Raw genomic sequence first — 17473 nt, 5'->3', positions numbered from 1 at the left:
CAAGGTGCTGTGGTATGATCAGACACAGACATTTAATAGTATGTAGCAGGGGCACATTTATAAGATTATCTCAGCACAGGAACATTTTAACAAATCAAATTGTGGAACTTATTATTATACCAATAGACATTGATTAAAATACACTTTGTTTATGGGACAACCTTGTAAGTATTTTTGAAGAGTTATTGAAGTGTTTTGAAAACTTTTTCTTTGTTGCAGCCATTTGATTTCACAGTGTCCAGTAGTTTGGATCGGATGTCATCAGAAGCCACTTCAAAAGTAGTGTCATGCACTTTTATTCCCCCACCAAACATTTTTTAAAACCTGAAGCGGAAAAAAACTGCATATAGAAACAGTAAACAGGTTCTACAATAGAAATGAATAGGAAGAGTCTCAAGCATTTAAGTGATATTGCAGGTTTTTTTTTAATGGACCAACTTTCAAAAACCCTGTGAATGTTCCTTTAAAATGTAGCAGACTTTCTGTGCACAAAATAACACATCAGAAAAAATGCAACATTTACATTAAGTGGATTTATGGCCTTTGCCTTGAAAAGGTCAAGGATGCAGTACATTTCAGAGAGTCATTATGGAAAACAATGATTAAGTTAACAAAAACTGCGTTTTATAGTAAAAGTAAAATATTGTTAATTCTCTCATTTATTAAACATATTAAGAAGCTATAGATACATTTTTTATAAAACGATACAAAATAGAAAAAATGTCTGGGAAGAAAATTCTAATGAAATATTAAACTTCAAGCTTTTAAGACCATTTACAATAATTTATATAAATTATTCTTCCCAGTGAGCAGATTTTAATATTTTACACAGTTTATTTTATTTTACACAGCACATTAAAATCAACAACGTTCATCAATCATCGGATGTTCCTGCGATTGACTGGTTTTGATATAATTTTCCTTCTCCTGGTTTTCCTGGACTGCTTTCGATCAGAAGCTTTAGATTTTAAAGATGAAGGCTTTGTACTTTCTGAATCACCAGTTGCCTTTTCTGGGGGTGACAGCAGCTGAATCTTTATAGGAGGGTGATCTTCTGCCCTATAATATTCCAGAAGTAACAAGTTGAAGTGCACAGGAGTAGTAAGTACATTACATGCCTATAGTGAACAACGATGTGTTAACATTTTCTATGTATACAGGTATGGCTCTGCATCACGGATTGCCATAGCAGACACATAGTAGACGCAGGACGAATAACTCTGCATGCAGCACTATCAAAAGTGAGGAACACCACAACATTCCCCATTAGAAATCAACAAGGCCAGTGGGGGGTGCTATTGAGGTCAAATAAATAATCTGACACTGGGTAGTGGTTGCAGTTACTTATGGAAACTGCACCACAGATGTGAAAAAAGTCACATCTGAATATCCTTTACTGTGCCCCTTCTAAAACTTATTAGCCAACACTTACTATGCTCAATGTGTCTAAAATGCAAATATATAGCAAGATAATAGTAACTGATATATGGTATTATATTCCCTGAACATACAGAATCATATCAAACGAGCCCTTTGACGTTTCTGGTAAAGACAGCAGAGTATGTCCATATAGCTCATACATTTGAAGAAAGTAGTGTGGAGGACAGAGAGCAAACCATTTCATTAAGTTCATTAAAGGGGATATCTGGGACATTAAAAAAAGGAATGAAGTTGCTGAATCAGGCTACTACCTGCCTGTTGTACCCGGCGCCGGTCATTGACCGCTCCTGCTGGAGAGTCTGCTTCCCCCTGTCAACAGAGCAGCAGTTTCTCTTCCTGTTGACAGGACGGGACCACTGGTGTCATGCTGATTGACGGCCGGCTTCCCCCAAATAGGCAGCAGAGAGCCAGCTGTCAATCAGCATGACACCAGGAAGAGAAACTGCTGCTCTGCTGCTGTGACCTCAGTAGAAGCCTGTGACTGCTTTGGGCACAACAGAAAGGTACATCGCAACTACCTGCCTGTCCGTGGTTAGGCACTTTTTTTTTTTTTTCCAATCCCGTATCCCCTTTGTCATATTGGTGAGCACCATCTCTCAATACTCCGTCAAACTACCAAATTTACTACATCCAAATATTAGTTCACTTAGTAAATAAGTGTTCCAAAAACTGTAAAATGTTAGTGTATGCATACCGTGAGTCTCAGAGCAGAAATCCCACCTTTGTTATTACACTATTCACATTAGCATATACCACTTAGAATAAATACAGAATAAAAGAGAAAAAAGGGGGAGAAAAAGGTCTGGGAGTAAAGGAAGTGAATAAAATGAAAATTATATTGTTAATTAAATAAAATATTAAAATACGGCATTTTTCGGACTATAAGGGTATGTGCCCATGATGCAGACTTTAAGCAGAAATTTCCTGAGCGTTTTTTCCTCTCCCTGGCAGAAAAAACGCATGCAGATTTTACATGCGTTTTTTCTGCAAGGGAGAAGCGTTTAAGCGATTTTACATGCGTTTTTTCAAGCTTTTTTAAGCATCACTTGATATCTATATCTATAATATAACACTACAAGTGTCCCTCTGTCTGAAGCCTCTATAGACTGTGCATGCGCGACACGCCTGTGCAGTCTGGCTCCAGACAGAAGAACGCATCCAGCCGTTACAGATAAGAGGAGTGTGTATGGCACCGGAGATCACGGTATGCGTAGACACTGAGCACATACCGCGATCTTCGGCGCCATATTTACCTGACCGGGAGGAGCGTTGCTGCGGCGCCTCTCTTGACCCAGAGATCGGGGCAGGAGTGAGGCATCGGAATCGGCACATGCGCATAGAGCTATCCGGCGCCATTTTACTGAAGACACATTTACAGTGTGCCTACAGCAAAATGGCGCCGGAGCACAAGGAAGAAAGGTGAGTATAACTGTTTATTTTTTTGTATGTGTGCAGCGTGAAACTGATGAGGGGTACCACACATACAAAGATTGGGGGGGGGGGTGAGGGGTACCATGCATACAAAGATTGGGGGGGGGGGGTGAGGGGACCATGCATACCAGGATTGGGGGGCGAGGGGACCATGCATACCAGGATTGGGGGGCGAGGGGACCATGCATACCAGGATTGGGGGGGTGAGGGGACCATACATATATACCAGGATTGGGGGATGAGGGGTGCCATGCATACCAGGACTGGGGGATGAGGGGTGCCATGCATACCAGGACTGGGGGATGAGGGGTGCCATGCATACCAAGATTGGGGGGGGGGGGTGAGGGGTACCATACATACATACCAGGATAGGAGTGAGGGGTGCCATGTATACCAGGATTGGGGGGGGTGAGGGGTGCCATGCATACCAGGATTGGGGGGGGTGAGGGGTGCCATGCATACCAGGATTGGGGGTGAGGAATGCCATGCATACCAGGATTGAGGGTGAGGAATGCCATGCATACCAGGATTGAGGGTGAGGAGTGCCATGCATACCAGGATAGGATGGTGGGGACAGGAGGGGGCAGCACATACCAGCATGGGAGACCATATACCAATAAAAATGCTCGCCACCTGGGCGTAGAACGGGTTCAATAGCTAGTGTGTATTGATCCTTTAAAGGATAGCAATATGATTGAGACAGTAATTGAAGTGCCACCCAATAGAGAACAATGTTGCACTTTATTTCCTACAAATTGAAATGTTCAGGAACTTTGATACAGTGTATTATATGGAGAAATCTGTATAAGAAGCATGAGTGAATATATTACAGTATTAATGATATACTATATCCAGACTTTGAACAACAAAATAAGTTTAAGTAGTATAGAGGAAGTCCCCGACTTCCAAACATCCAACTTACGTATGACCCCTAATTACGTATGCCTGTTAAACAAAAACACACATGATTAAAGCTGACCTCTCCGGCTATTGTCTGATCCTCCTCTTTTTGCCATTGCGCGCTGCTTCTAAGGCCTTTTCACTATGGATTAGGACTTCATGACACATCCAGACCGCAGGTCACTGCATGTCATAAGGTCTTGTTGTATGGAATTACTGGTCTATGGTGAAGAGACCGGAGAAACAGCACGCAGCGATGCAGAAAAGTGAATCGGATGGTGGGTGCCGAAGTGGTCAGGTATGACTCTGAGACTGCAGACTTGTGAATCCTCCCAGGGCACGCACAGTGTGTTGCGAGGATTCGCCGTTCTCTGCTCCGGGAACAGCGGTCAGGTATGTAATATGCATGCTTCCAGGCTGAACCAGTCTAGTGGGCGCGACCTCGCTCAATACAACTGTATTGAGTGAGGTCGCGCCCACTAGATGGGTTTTGCCATGGAGAATGCATGTAGAGTACCTTACCGCCGTTTCCGGGGCAGGAAACGGCGAATCCTCACAACACACAGTGCGTGCCCTGGGAGGATTCACAAGTCTGCAGTCGCACAGAGTGACTGCACACTTTTCATTTTAAACCAGACAATCCCTTCAATGGAATTAATAAATAGGTGTTCATAAAAAACTGTCAAAATTGAAACATTTATTTTCTGCAAACCTATTCCTTGTATGTTTTTCCCTCTTCCCCTTTATTCTACAATCCGTAAATTTTCAGCAATCAGGTCAGACCACCTAGATATTTTGCTCCTATTAAATAGACCTCAATCAGTAATGCCAGATTCTACTGGTAAAGCAGATCCCTAGGTGATATCCTAATAGTCCTTTTTTCTTAGCTGTGGTTTAGTTGCTTTAAGTCCATAATCAGTTTAATAATTTTATTATAGCTTTCTATAGACTTCTCTATATAACTTGGCGAAGGGTGATGTTTGAAATGCCAGACATGAACACTGTGACGGCACCCAACAGTATAAGGTAATGGACATTGCTCCTAAAGCCACTGACTATAAAAAAAGAGGAGGAGTGGAAAAGTAGACTAACACGCAAGACTGCTGTCAATCACCAATGTGCCTTATTGAAGCCATCCCATGGAGGTGGCACAAATATATTTTAGAATCTGCTGTTAAGCATACTTACCCTGTCAGAATAAAGGGCCAGATTCATTAAAACTGGAATTTTGTACACCAGTCTTAATGATGGGTGTGCAGAATTAAAATGTTGGCAAACCCCTTATGAATTCGGTACACCTCATCACGGACATGCATCTTGCCAAATATGCTACTCCAGCCAGCAATCATGCCAATACGTTCTCATGGATTACTGCGCATTTTATACTGTTTATATACTCAAAGCAGTAATCAATCATTGAAGAAAAGCGTAGGGCTTTATCTCCAGTGCCAATGTTTGAATGTGCTAGTCTGTTCTTACATAGGAAGTGATCAGGGAGTTCATAACTGGATCACTCTCAATGCTACATATTTACTAGCCAACCAATAATGATCCACTGATGAGAGTGCGATATGGGAATAGATGGTCTCACAACTGAGACTGGTTGATTAGATAACGTATAGAATTAAATAATATAGGACCCACTAACTATTAATGGGAACAAACTTTTAAAAAAGGGAGTTAATGTTAGTCGGTCATGGGAGAAGACTTTCATAATTGAGACTAATATTTAATACAGCATTCACAGACTACATTTGGTCCAACATTTCTATATATTTGTGATTTAGAATCACCTTATTTCTTAATAGAACTAATAATAGTTAGATTTTAATAATATGACTCCAATTGGATTAGATCAGGAATCCAGACAAACTGAAGTAACATTTCTGTTGTAAGGTATGAGCAATTTGTAATAAATTTGTCAAGCAGGTGTTACAATATTCTGTCTCGCCCCAGTTCCAAGTAATTTGGTGTAGCGGCCAAAACTGCTGTGAAAACTGCAAAAGTTTTAAAAAAAAATTGCGACATCTAAGGTATTTTAAGGCTGAATTCTGGAGTTTACACATTGATGAATCAGGCCCAAAAGTGTGTATATATGTAACAGGTTAGATGATTTTACCGAAATTAAGAAGGAAGGAAAACACTACAACAAATACTTACTGGTCGTCTTCCTTTACTCGGCATTTTGAAGGTCTGCCTCTTGGTCGCTTTAGTTCTGGTGTGTCAGGAACATGAGCTATTTCATGCGACTCCTTAACAGTTACATCCTAAAAATTAGGGAAACGCATAATTAGGGCTTATGATTTTCTGTAATGTAAAAGGAAAGGAAAGCCCAGCAACATAAAACAATGATATCAGACCTTTTCTTCCAGCATTACACTGGTAGAGAGTTTTGGCCTTGTTGTCCTCCTTGTACTTAGAGATGGTGGAGAAAACAGGTACTCTGAAGCTATTGGTGCTGGCGTCTTAGTGGGAGAAATAAGGAGAGCTGTTTGCTGAGCTGCAGAGGGAACAAACCAGTTCATTACGTGAGAAATAGCTGTTCAGTTATTGTTACAAGTATGTCCATGTTTTTTAAAGTACTGGAAAGCTAAAAATGTGCCCATGGAGCACAAAGATTGAAATTTATGAAAACCGCAACACAGTGGCTTTTTTTCTAGTTTATTTGTTGGACCTGAAGACACAAGATTGGAACAAACTGGTTTCTTCCCCATCAGGTTTCACAAATTAATGTAGCCAGAAGTGCAGGTTCACCCATTATTGATAACATAAGAAAAGTTTGGTTTGTAAATGCCACTTAATTATCCCGATTATTGATCCAGAGTTACATTCTACATAAATGAGCGGCACTCAAATAGCTAGAGTTCTGCTCCCATGCAGCAGATATGTAGTAGGTGTCGGAGGCATCAAATCTGCTCCATAAAGCTTCCTGGGGCGGCTTCTCCAGTGTGAACATGGAGTTTTACACACAATTTAGATCAGGCTATGTTCACACATTGCGTTTTTTGCTGTGTGGTTTTTTTTTCTGCAGCAAAACCTGATCTCTTGCCAGGAGGTTTGCTCAGGATTTTCTTGCTTGTTTTTTGGTGTACTTTTTTCACTGTCCTTTTGTCTCTTATGCATGTACATAAAATTCAGTGAAAAAAATGACAGCACAGAACTAGCTGAGCCGTTAGTGCGGCTCTGGGTGATGATGCAGAGTAACTGGGAATCAGCACACAAATGTAACATTTATCATTAGATTTTGATCATTCTAACTGTAAGATAATGTTTAAACAAAACTATGCTAAACCTAAAACTTGGTGCCTTCGATGAACCAGTAAAGTCTCATTCACACATCTGTTTTAACATGTTCTCCATAATCACAAATAGATCATGCAGCCATAAGTGTATGTGCACACGTTCAGTATTTGGGTGCAGATATTTCTGCATCTCTTGGCAGAAAAAACGCACGATTTTTGCATGCGCTTTTTTTACAGCAAGGAATGGAGCTAAAGATATTTGAAAAAAGATACGTGGGACATGGCTTTAACCCTTCTCTGGTTTTGCGCACCTTATTCCATGAGCCATAACTTATTTTTTTTCAACACGTCCATGTGAGGGCTTGTGTTTTGCAAGACGAGTTGCACTTTTGAACGACACCATTGGTTTTACCATATTGTGTACTGAAAAACAGGAAAAAAATTCCAAGTGCGGAGAAATTGCAAAAAAAGTGCAATTCTGGCCTTTTTTTTTTTTTTACCATGTTCACTCAATGCTAAAATTCACTTGCCATTATGATTCTACAGGTCATTACGAGTTCATAGATACCAAACATGTATATGTTCTCTTATTTGAGTGGAAAAAAAAATCCAAACTTTTTTTTTTTTAATATAACAAAGGCGCCATTTTCCGAGACCAGTCGAGACTTTATTTTTCGTGGTCTGGGCTGGATGAGGGCTTATTTTTTGTGCATCGAGCTGATGTTTTTATGGATACCACTTTGGTGTAGATACGATCTTTTGATAACCTGTTATTGCATTTTATTGCAATGTTGCGGCGACTAAAAAAAAAATTCATTGTGGCATTTGGATTTTTGTTCTCGTTACGCCATTTACCGATCTGATGAACACTTTTTTTATATTGATAGATCGGGCGCTTCTGAAAGCGGGATACCAAATATGTGTATATTTGATTTTTTTATGGTTTTATTTTGAATAGGGCAAAAGTGGGGGTGGGAGTGATTTAAACTTTTAAAAACATTTTTTTTCTACTTTTTACTTGCTTCAATAGTCTCCATCTTCCGATCACCTGTGTTACACATAGCAGGGCATTAGTCCCGCTATGTGCAACAAAACTGCTCATCGGCCATGAACGCCGACCGCCGAGTGGCGCTCATAGCAGATTGGCTATGACAACCACAGAGGTCTCCTGTAGACTCCGGGTTGTCATGACAACCCATCGGAGACCCCCGATCATGTGACACGCTTCCGGCATGATCATGTTAAATGCTTTTGTCAGAATTTGACAGCGGCATTTATCATGTTAACAGCTGCGGGTAGATCGCGATTCCACCTGCGGCTGTTAGGGGCATGTCCAGATCAGCTGTCATTTGCCCAGAAAGGTGCAGGCTCAGCACCGGAGCCCGCACCAAAAGGGGAGACACGACATGCGCTGTACATGTACGGCGCATGTCGTGAAGGGGATAAGAATGTGTCGGTTTTATTTCAAATAAAGTGTTTTATTCTTGGCGTGTGTGTTTATTTCACGGTTTACTAACAAGTTTAGTAATAAGGGTGTCTGGCTGACACCTCTTCATTACTAAACCTTGGGCTTTATGTCAGTGACACCTAATCCCATTACCCTGATGCATCAGGAAGAATGTGGGCTAAGTGCCAGAATTGGAACATTAAATATGAAGTGTCATTTCTGGGGCAACGGAGGGCTGGTATTTTTTAGCTTAGAAAGAGCTATTAGGCCAATATGTCCCCTGGCTATTAACAGCTGACAGCTGTTTGGTTAAGCCTTTAGGGTACGTCCCCACGATCAGGAACCAGCAGCGCTTTGGACTACACCCAAAATGCAGCATTCTAATGCTACACTTGTTTTGTCAGTACATGCGGATCCACAGCATGTAATGACATTTCAATCGGTCAAAATCTGCAAATTGACATGCTGCGGGTGAGTTTACACAGCGTCAAAAACAAGCAGTGGGCATGGAATTTCTTATGAAATGAATTAAGTAAAATAAATGGTGTGGGCACCCGCGTCATTTTCATATCCAGCAGAGGGAAACCTGGGGGCTGATATTACTAGCCAGGGAAGGGGCAATTAGCCAAAAATGTTCCCTGCCTATTAACAGCCCACAGCTGTTACCTTAGCGTTTACTGGTTAGATACAAGAGGGACCAATGAAAAAAATTGACGTAGGGTCCCCATATAAAATCTGACCAGCAAAGGATAAACCGACAGCTGTGAGCAGATATTAATGGCCAAGGAAGGGGCCATGGATACTGGCTCCCACCGAGGCTAATAGTATCAGCCCTCAGCGGCCCTAGAAATGGCGCATCCGTAAGATGCGCCAAATCTGGCGCTTAGTCTCCACTCTTCCCACTTGCCCTGTGGCGGTGGCAAGTGGGGTAATAATGTTGGGGTTCATGTCAGCCTTGCATTAGCAGCTGGCATGAAGCCCAGGTTAGTAATACCGGGTGTCTATAAGACACCCCTATTACTAACCACATAGTATGGTTTTGAAAAACACACGGACTGAAAAAAATCCTTTATTTGAAATAAAAGTCCACACGGTTTTAATCATTTATTTAAAAATAAACAGTTATATTTACCTAACGCCTAATTCCCTGAAGCCATTGTCATCTGTAAAAGAAACAGAAAATAAAAATACTCACCTAACGTCCAATCCGCTGAAGCCAGTCACCTGAAAAAAATAAAATAAAACCACAACCATATCCCTCATCTGTTCGAGGTGATGACGTTATCCAGTGTCCCACGAAGATTTGGGTCAGTTCTAGAGCAGTCACAGCAGGCTATACACGGACACAGGAGTATAAAACCGCTCCTGTGACAGTGCACAGCACTGAGCTGCAGGGAGAGAAGTCACTGGAGTTCAATCAGCTGATAAGCTCTGGTGACCTCACAGCACCACCGCTGCATGAGAATTTTCTGACACAGCAACGGTGCAGTGAGTGAGGTCACCGGAGCTCATCAGCTGATTAAACTCTGGTGACCTCTCTCCCGGCAGATCAGCGCTATACACTGCCGGGAGCGATCACACTCCTGTCAGTGTATCGCTGGCTGCTGGATGATCCGATTGCCGTGGGACACTCGGGATTATGGAAGATATGTGAGTATATAGTAGTTTATTATTGTTTACAGGTGACATGGGCAAAGGGAATTAGGCAAAACCACACAAAGTTGACATGCAGCAGTTTTAAACGCATTGCAAATCCTGACTAGCGTTTTTTGCCCAATTCGGAGCGGAAAAAAATGTTGCTAAAACGAACAGTGTGCACACAGCCTAAGGGTGTGCACGCGTTGAGTATTTGGTGCAGAAAATTCTGTATCTCTTGGCAGGAAAACGCAGCATGAAAAATGTTGCGATTTTGCCTAGTTTTTTCAGTGCATTCAATGGTTGAAAAACACAGGCAAAAACGCACAGAGAATTGACATGCTGCAGATTATTTTCTGCACCAGACCTGCAAGTCAAAAATACTCAACGTGTGCATGACACTTCAGGTTTCTCATTCACTTTGCTAGCACCAGGTTTTATCACAAATTCGCGCACAAAAAACCCCGCAACAAAAGAAAGCACTAAATCTGCAACATGTGCACACAGCCTAGGGGTATGTGCACACGGTTGGGACTGGCAACACTTTGAAAGCAGCATACTTTATGCTGCGTCCAAATCGCTGCACGCAGGTGAATCCGCATGTGTAAATTGAACCATGCGGATTCACCGCAATCAATAAATTGTAGTGATCTAATTTCTGTTGCGGAGACTAGCGGCTCTGCAAGAGAAATTAACATGCTGTGGTCTGGAAAGACGCACCGCATGTCCGAGGGTGATCCGCAGGTGCACAGAGACGCATAGTGGGAATGGGATATCTTGAAATCCCATCCACTATACTGTAACATCTGGCCACTGCGGATTGTACGTAGCGCTAGTGCGCTGCTTCCAATCCGCAGCGATTACTGATTGTGTGCACGTACCCTTACACTGAAAGAATTGACATGCTGCAGATTTAAAGCTGCACCAAATCTGCAAGTCACAAATAAGCAATGTCTGCATGAGACTTTAGGATTCTCATTCACTTTGCTGGCTTCAGGAAATCTTTCAGGTTGTGACAAATCTGCACTGAAAAACGCAGCAAAAATGGCAACATATGCACATAGCCTAATGGTGAGGATCACGTTTTTGTGTGTCTGATTTTGTTTAAAATCACGGATAAAATCCAATCAATACAAATATATGGATCTGAAAATGCTATCAATATGCAGTTTTTAACATTTGGAAGGTAGAAAAGGCTGAGATTTTTTTAATGCATACAAGAAAATTACTGCTGAAACACTGACTGTAAAAAGGGACATAATGACCAAAAACTGAGGAATGTCAGATTCAAAGTGCTGATGAAATAAAACAGACATTTAAAGGAAATCTGTCACCCCCCTGGGCGATATCAGACCTCAACTATGGGCATACAGGGTATAGAAAAATAAATCTATACATACCTGTATGGCCCATAGCAGAGGTCTGATTGCAGAGAAAACCACTTTAATCAATTCTATTTTGTACAGGCTTGGCGTCCGGGGAACGCCAAGCTATCCCCACCTATCTGCTTATTATTCCCCAAAATCCCCGCCTCTCTGCTTAATTATCATATCCCCCCTCCCCTGCATGTCACAGGACCCTGTGTGGTGCACTGTGCTCCCTGACTTTCCAGGCATGCGCAGAGGGCCGCTCACATAGAGCGCGCTTTGCTTCATCCCGGCCCCGTCTCTCCGTGCACTGTGCTGCAGGGTTCTATTGCGCAGGTGCCGGGGGTCACTGTCACTTTCCGGCGCCTGCGCAATAGAAACCTGCGGCGCAGAGCACAGGTAGACGGGGCCGGGATGAAGCAAAGTGCGCTCTATGTGAGCGGCGCTTTGCACATGTGCAGAAGTCAGGGAGCACAGTGCACGTCACAGGTTCTGTCACGGGGCCCTGTGACGTGCAGGGGAGGGGGGATATGATAATTAAGCAGAGAGGTGGGGATTTGGGGGAATAATAAGCAGATAGGCGGGGATTGCTTGGTGTCCCCCGGACGCCAAGCCAGTGGAAAAAAGAATTTATTAAAGCGCTTTTCTCTGCAATCAGACCTCTGCTATGGGCCATACAGGTATTTATAGATTCACTTTTCTATACCCTGTATGGCCATAGTAGAGGTCTGATATCGCCCAGGGGGTGACAGATTCCCTTGAAGGCCTTATACTTCTCTACCAACTTTAAAACGCAATACATCTTCTGTGGTCAAGTGGCATCTTGTGTCTCGTTTCGTAACTACAGCCATGGATGAAGAGTAGGAGCCCACCAATATCGCAAATGTTCCTCTAGCAAAGCTTTAAATGATTAAATGAATGCAGTGTGTCTATGAAACAATATATGTGTGGGATTTCTGCACCCATGTGTTGTACTACAGGTAGTTCCCACATGCACAGAACTGCTGTAACAGTTAGGAATTGGTATTAGCTGCAAATAAACAGTTTTAAAACCTCAAATGAAGGATACAATTTAACAGGCCATACTTTAGTATATATACAAGTAGACAAGCTTTCCCCTACAAATTAACAGTAAACTTTACATCCAATGCTTTGTAAACCATACATGTTTCAGACACCCAAAAGAAAGACGTGAAACACTAATGGTTTCACTGCATTTTCAGGTGACCTTTCAGAACAAACTGATGAGTGTACAGTACATTAGGAACACTATTTCTAGCCATTATGACTTGCACAGGCATTTTCAGCAGTTTTTACCTCTGAACTAGAAGATGCAGCAATTTCCCATGTGCTTTTCAGCTTTTATTTCCCTACAGTTTCCCTTGCCTGCCGTTTTATAACAGCAAGTGTAATTTGTTATCTCACCACAGATCAGTAGACTGATTTGAGCAGTATTGAGAATACATCAGTGCTGGGAAACAAAGTGGCTGATAAGTGGAGAAAGAATCATTTTTCTCTAATAAGATATATTACAAAAAGTTTCTGATCTCCATTTTTACTTTTGATTCATGAAACAAAGAAGTTGTTTTAAAAATCAATGTATTTTCCAAATGGTCCTTTTGGAACGCAATTTTTCCTCCAAGCAAGAGAAGACTCTTTATATGATGTTTTATTACTTTGCCAGAATTCTTTTAATCTATACTTCATTCTATGTTGTTTTTGCACTTGCTATGTGAACACTGTGGTGCAATCATGTTAAGACGATCTTCCTCATTTCCTTTTTTTCCCCCTCTCTCTTTTTCTTTACTCTTCCTCCCTACCCCATTTTCTCTTTCCCTTTATTTGGTTGCCTTTCCTTTCCCTTCATCCCTTTCCTGACCCCTTGTTCGCTATACTGTAAAAATCTCCTAATAAAAAGAATTTTAAAGAAAAAATGTATTTGTCTAGAAGCCTCATATCATGGAGAATATCAGATGGCTGAAATACTCCTGCACGTTAGGGACTATTTCACAGGTTCAGCACCTATACATAGTATGAGTCTACTAAACCATGATGTTTCTATGGGGATCAGAGTTTTACCCAGTAGTACCATGATCCACATCTTGCGTCAACATTAAAGTTTCTTAGCATGGAACCATTATTTTAACAGGAAACGGAGGTCTAAACAAACCTTTTGGTTTTCTTCCACGTCTTGGTGTAAGTGATGAGAATGCAAATTCAACAGGAGTGGCATCTGGCATTGTAACAATGTTAGATTTAGTCCTTATTGAACGGGTTGTTCTCTTCTGCTCTTCATCAACATCAGCAGAATCCTCTATATCTGTTTTACCAATAGACTTTTTTGCAGTTTTTCTAGAATTGACTGTGATCACCTCTTGTGCTGTGACAATATTGTCATCTGTATCTTTTTTATCAATCTGATTTTCTGATTTGACTCTAGACCATCTTAAGAGTAACCTTTTAGGAGAATGAGGAGGGCTGGAGTCAGGTTTGTTGGAAGCCTGTGAGGCACCAAGCTCAAAGTGTTTGACCAACTCATTCACAACTTGTTTGTTCCTTAGTCCCCTTGTACGTGTAGAAATAAGTGATTCAGTCTCAACATTCTCAATGTTTGATTCACTTTCCCTCTCTTGCACTACTTTGGACGATCTAGTAATTCTAGTAGGTGTTGTCGGCATTACAGTTTTTACATCCACAATATCTCCTGTATTTATGTGGTTATCCAATGCTGCAGCTTTTCCTCTGCGGGTTCTAGCAGGAGAGGCTGGCATCTTTGTAACAGTGGTTTCACTTTCTGTGGACTGAGTTTGATCAGAAGCAGAATTTTTAGTTCTTCTAGAAATTCTTGTGGTAGTAATGGATGGTTGGTCCTCTTGTTGGATTGGTAATGATGTACTTAAGTTTTCAGGATTATCCTTGGTTTTTCTACTGCCTCTTTTAGGGGTTGTAGGAAGTGGAAGGGTATTGTTGGTATTGTCAGATACCTTAGTAGTTCTCCTGATACTTCTGCGAGGGGTTGGAGGCTTTATTAGTATAGTAGATTTGCCTTCAGTTGGAGAAGTCTGCAATTCATCCAGATTAAGCTTCTGCTCATCTACTTTTTCAGGGGGTGTTATCCTTAGAACTGTGTTAGAGTTTGTTTGCTTAACCTTGTTTACAGGTGTCCTAGCGATATCGTGTGCATTTCTGAGTTTCCTTTCAGAAACTGAATCACTATTAACTTCTTCCGTAAAATCCTTATCCCTATTTTCTTTAAGAGCATCGAGCACGTTTTCTGCAATGGCTGCATTGATAGGTTCAGGCATAAAAGGCAGTGTTTCAGTAACCTTAGTCCCTTCCTCAGTGCCAAGAGCCAAGGCATTATCACAAGTTTCATCACTGCTAACTGTAGCTGTCAAATTGACCTTTTCATCACTGAGATCACATGGATCCATTGACGGTGCTTTTAAGGTTTTTAAGGCAGATTCATAATTGTTGCAATAATAACGGTCAGCATTATTCTCCCCATTAGGGTCTTCAGCGGCTGAACTTATTTGTTGATATGTCACCTCTGGTTCAGGGTCTTTAATATTCACGGTGTAATCCAAATCCTGAGAAAAAAACAACTTATAGTGTTTATAACACATAGTGACAGTTGATAAGTAAAAGAAAAGACAAGTTAGCTGTCATTTTGCTTTGCTGTCTGCAGGAGAGGAAATTGGTGTCATCCGGTTGTCTAGATGACTACTTGCTCTTCCTTATAAGTGGAAATATAATTCAAAGTCAACAAGTATATGAAATTATTCGTGCAATACAGAGGCGTAATAGAATATTGGTCTTGGCCACAAAAAAAGTAAAACCATCCCTTTATGTCCCCTGATTGCAAAGCATTTTTTTGTTTGCACCTCTGTTAATATTACTCATTCATTTGTCTGATGAATGTAGTGCAGAGTGTCAAAGAAGCATGAAAAAGACGCTGACAATCATCATAGCAGCGCCAGCAGAGTAATATTTTGACATTTAGACTATTTTGTGTCCTCTTAGGACATCAGAACAAAGCAATTTAGCAGAAGACATAGAAGATTTGGATGCCACCAAGGAGAATCAAAAGCTCCAGGTACAGATAAAATAATCTTACGATAACGATTTCACGGGATCACACTACTGAGGCCAGTTGGACAGTCCCCATACTGACCGGTGAAAACTGTCCTGTTGCCAATTCAATCAAAATTATGTCATTAGATTTGCAAACAAATGGGGCTGCAGCAGAAGAACAGAGGCAAGCAAGAGAAAAATAATGGTCTGCAATCAGAGTAAAGGAATAAAGGTGTGGTGCTAGGTAACAGAAAATAGCAGCTAATATCAGTAACACAATACAACATAAGAACACTATAATAATGGAAACTCTTGTAGATACACTTATGACAACAAGCACTGCACACCAGAAAGCTAGCATTATATGAATACAAGGTCGTTGTAGGTTAAACCACAGTGGTAAGGTTTGATTTTATTTAAAAATTATATAGTGTTTAAAGGGAAGCGGTCACCAGTGAATCGGGCTCTATGATTGCAGTCAGGTGTGTTCTTCCGATAACTGCTCTGACATTTCAGATCAGAAATACTTTGAAGAGCCGGCTTCTCCTCCTACTGGTTTCGTTTTTTGAAAGGTACACAGATGGGAAAGTTCAATCGACGAGAGCAGCGCAAGGAGAAGTCGGCTGGGGCATGGCGTCGTACTAGTCAGGTCGCTCCTTATGGTCCCTGACTGGCTCTTCAAACTGATTGTTCTCTCAAACACCATTGTGTTTAAAAGAATGACATACCTGGCTGTAATCATGCAGCCAAGATTCGATTCACATTTCCAATGGTTTGGGGCAGTATCATTTGAGTGACAGATTGCCTTTAAAATTCTAAAGGCCCCGTCACCTGTCAGGGATCGTTGCTGCGTCGCTATGTGGTCGCTGGTGAGCTGTCAAACAGGCAGGCTCACCAACGATCAGGGGAGCAGCGACATCGTGGAAAGAATCTTTCCACGATGTCCTGCTCCCGGTTACCAGCCTGTTGCTGAAGCAGGAGCAGGCTCGTAACCATGATAAACATCGGGTTACTAAGTGCGCGTGTGCCCCTAGCAACCCGATGTTTACCATGGATACCACTCTGCTACGGTGCGCGGGAGGTTACCGTTCACCTTAGCAGAGTCGTATCCATGATAAACATCGGGTTACTAGGGGCACACGTGCACTTAGTAACCTGATGTTTATCATGGATACCACTCTGCTACGGTGCGCGGGAGGTTACCGTTCACCTTAGCAGAGTGGTATCCATGGTAAACATCGGGTTACTAGGGGCACACGCGCACTTAGTAACCTGATGTTTATCATGGATACCAGCCTGATCATTGGTCCCGCTGGTCACACACAGCGATGTGTGCTGGCCAGCGGGAGGCCAACGACCAAAAAATGGTCCAGGACACTTTGCAGCGATCAGCGACCTCACAGCAGGGGCCTGATCGCTGCAAAGTGTCACACATAGCGACATCGCTGGTGAGGTCGCTGTTGCGTCACCAAAACCGTGACTCAGCAGCGATCTCGCTATGCGAGACGGGGGCTTTAGGCTCCATTTCATCATTTGCAGGTTTTTTAAAGTCACTTTTTAGAGCCAAAAGTCACAATCTTAAAAAGAAATGTTGCATGTTAGTCTTCAACTGCACAAAATAAAGTTATATACATTGTGTTCTCTGCTAGGGGTACATGAATACATTACACAAAAACTGGCATTTTGAGAAGTCACAAATGAGGACTAAGACATCAGTATAAAGAAAACCACACACACATTGTAAAAAACAAAAGACAAAACTAAGCATAGATGGCTTTAAAATGTGCAATTTAAATAATGAATGGGAAGCAAACAAACACTGTGCATCTCAAGGATTCTCTTTCAGGCACGTAAACTGCTGCCATATCATTGGCTAGATCCAAACCCTCCAACCTTAACAGAATTTATGAATAAAATTAATAATATTATATTTATGA

At 41.7% G+C, this 17473-nt stretch overlaps 1 protein-coding gene across 1 annotated transcript in view; it reads right to left on the bottom strand.

Annotated features, from left to right (window-relative positions):
* Nucleotides 1–391: 391 nt before the first annotated feature.
* Nucleotides 392–17473, bottom strand: part of LOC141273801 (protein ELYS-like) — a 104199-nt gene continuing 87117 nt past the window's right edge. The window contains exons 31-34 of the mRNA XM_073686167.1: nucleotides 13633–15052; nucleotides 6132–6271; nucleotides 5932–6038; nucleotides 392–1059 (exon numbers count right to left, since the gene is read on the bottom strand). Of these exons, the coding sequence (XP_073542268.1) occupies nucleotides 879–1059; nucleotides 5932–6038; nucleotides 6132–6271; nucleotides 13633–15052 (1848 nt within the window). The 3' untranslated portion in view covers nucleotides 392–878. The remainder of the gene's footprint in view (nucleotides 1060–5931; nucleotides 6039–6131; nucleotides 6272–13632; nucleotides 15053–17473) is intronic.

The sequence above is a fragment of the Phyllobates terribilis genome, unplaced genomic scaffold (assembly GCF_046119375.1).
Source record: "Phyllobates terribilis strain yellow unplaced genomic scaffold, ASM4611937v1 Scaffold_5__5_contigs__length_657084704, whole genome shotgun sequence".
Lineage (NCBI taxonomy): Eukaryota > Metazoa > Chordata > Amphibia > Anura > Dendrobatidae > Phyllobates > Phyllobates terribilis.
The sequence above is the reverse complement of the archived record's forward strand: the minus strand, read 5'-3'. Positions and strand labels throughout refer to the sequence as shown.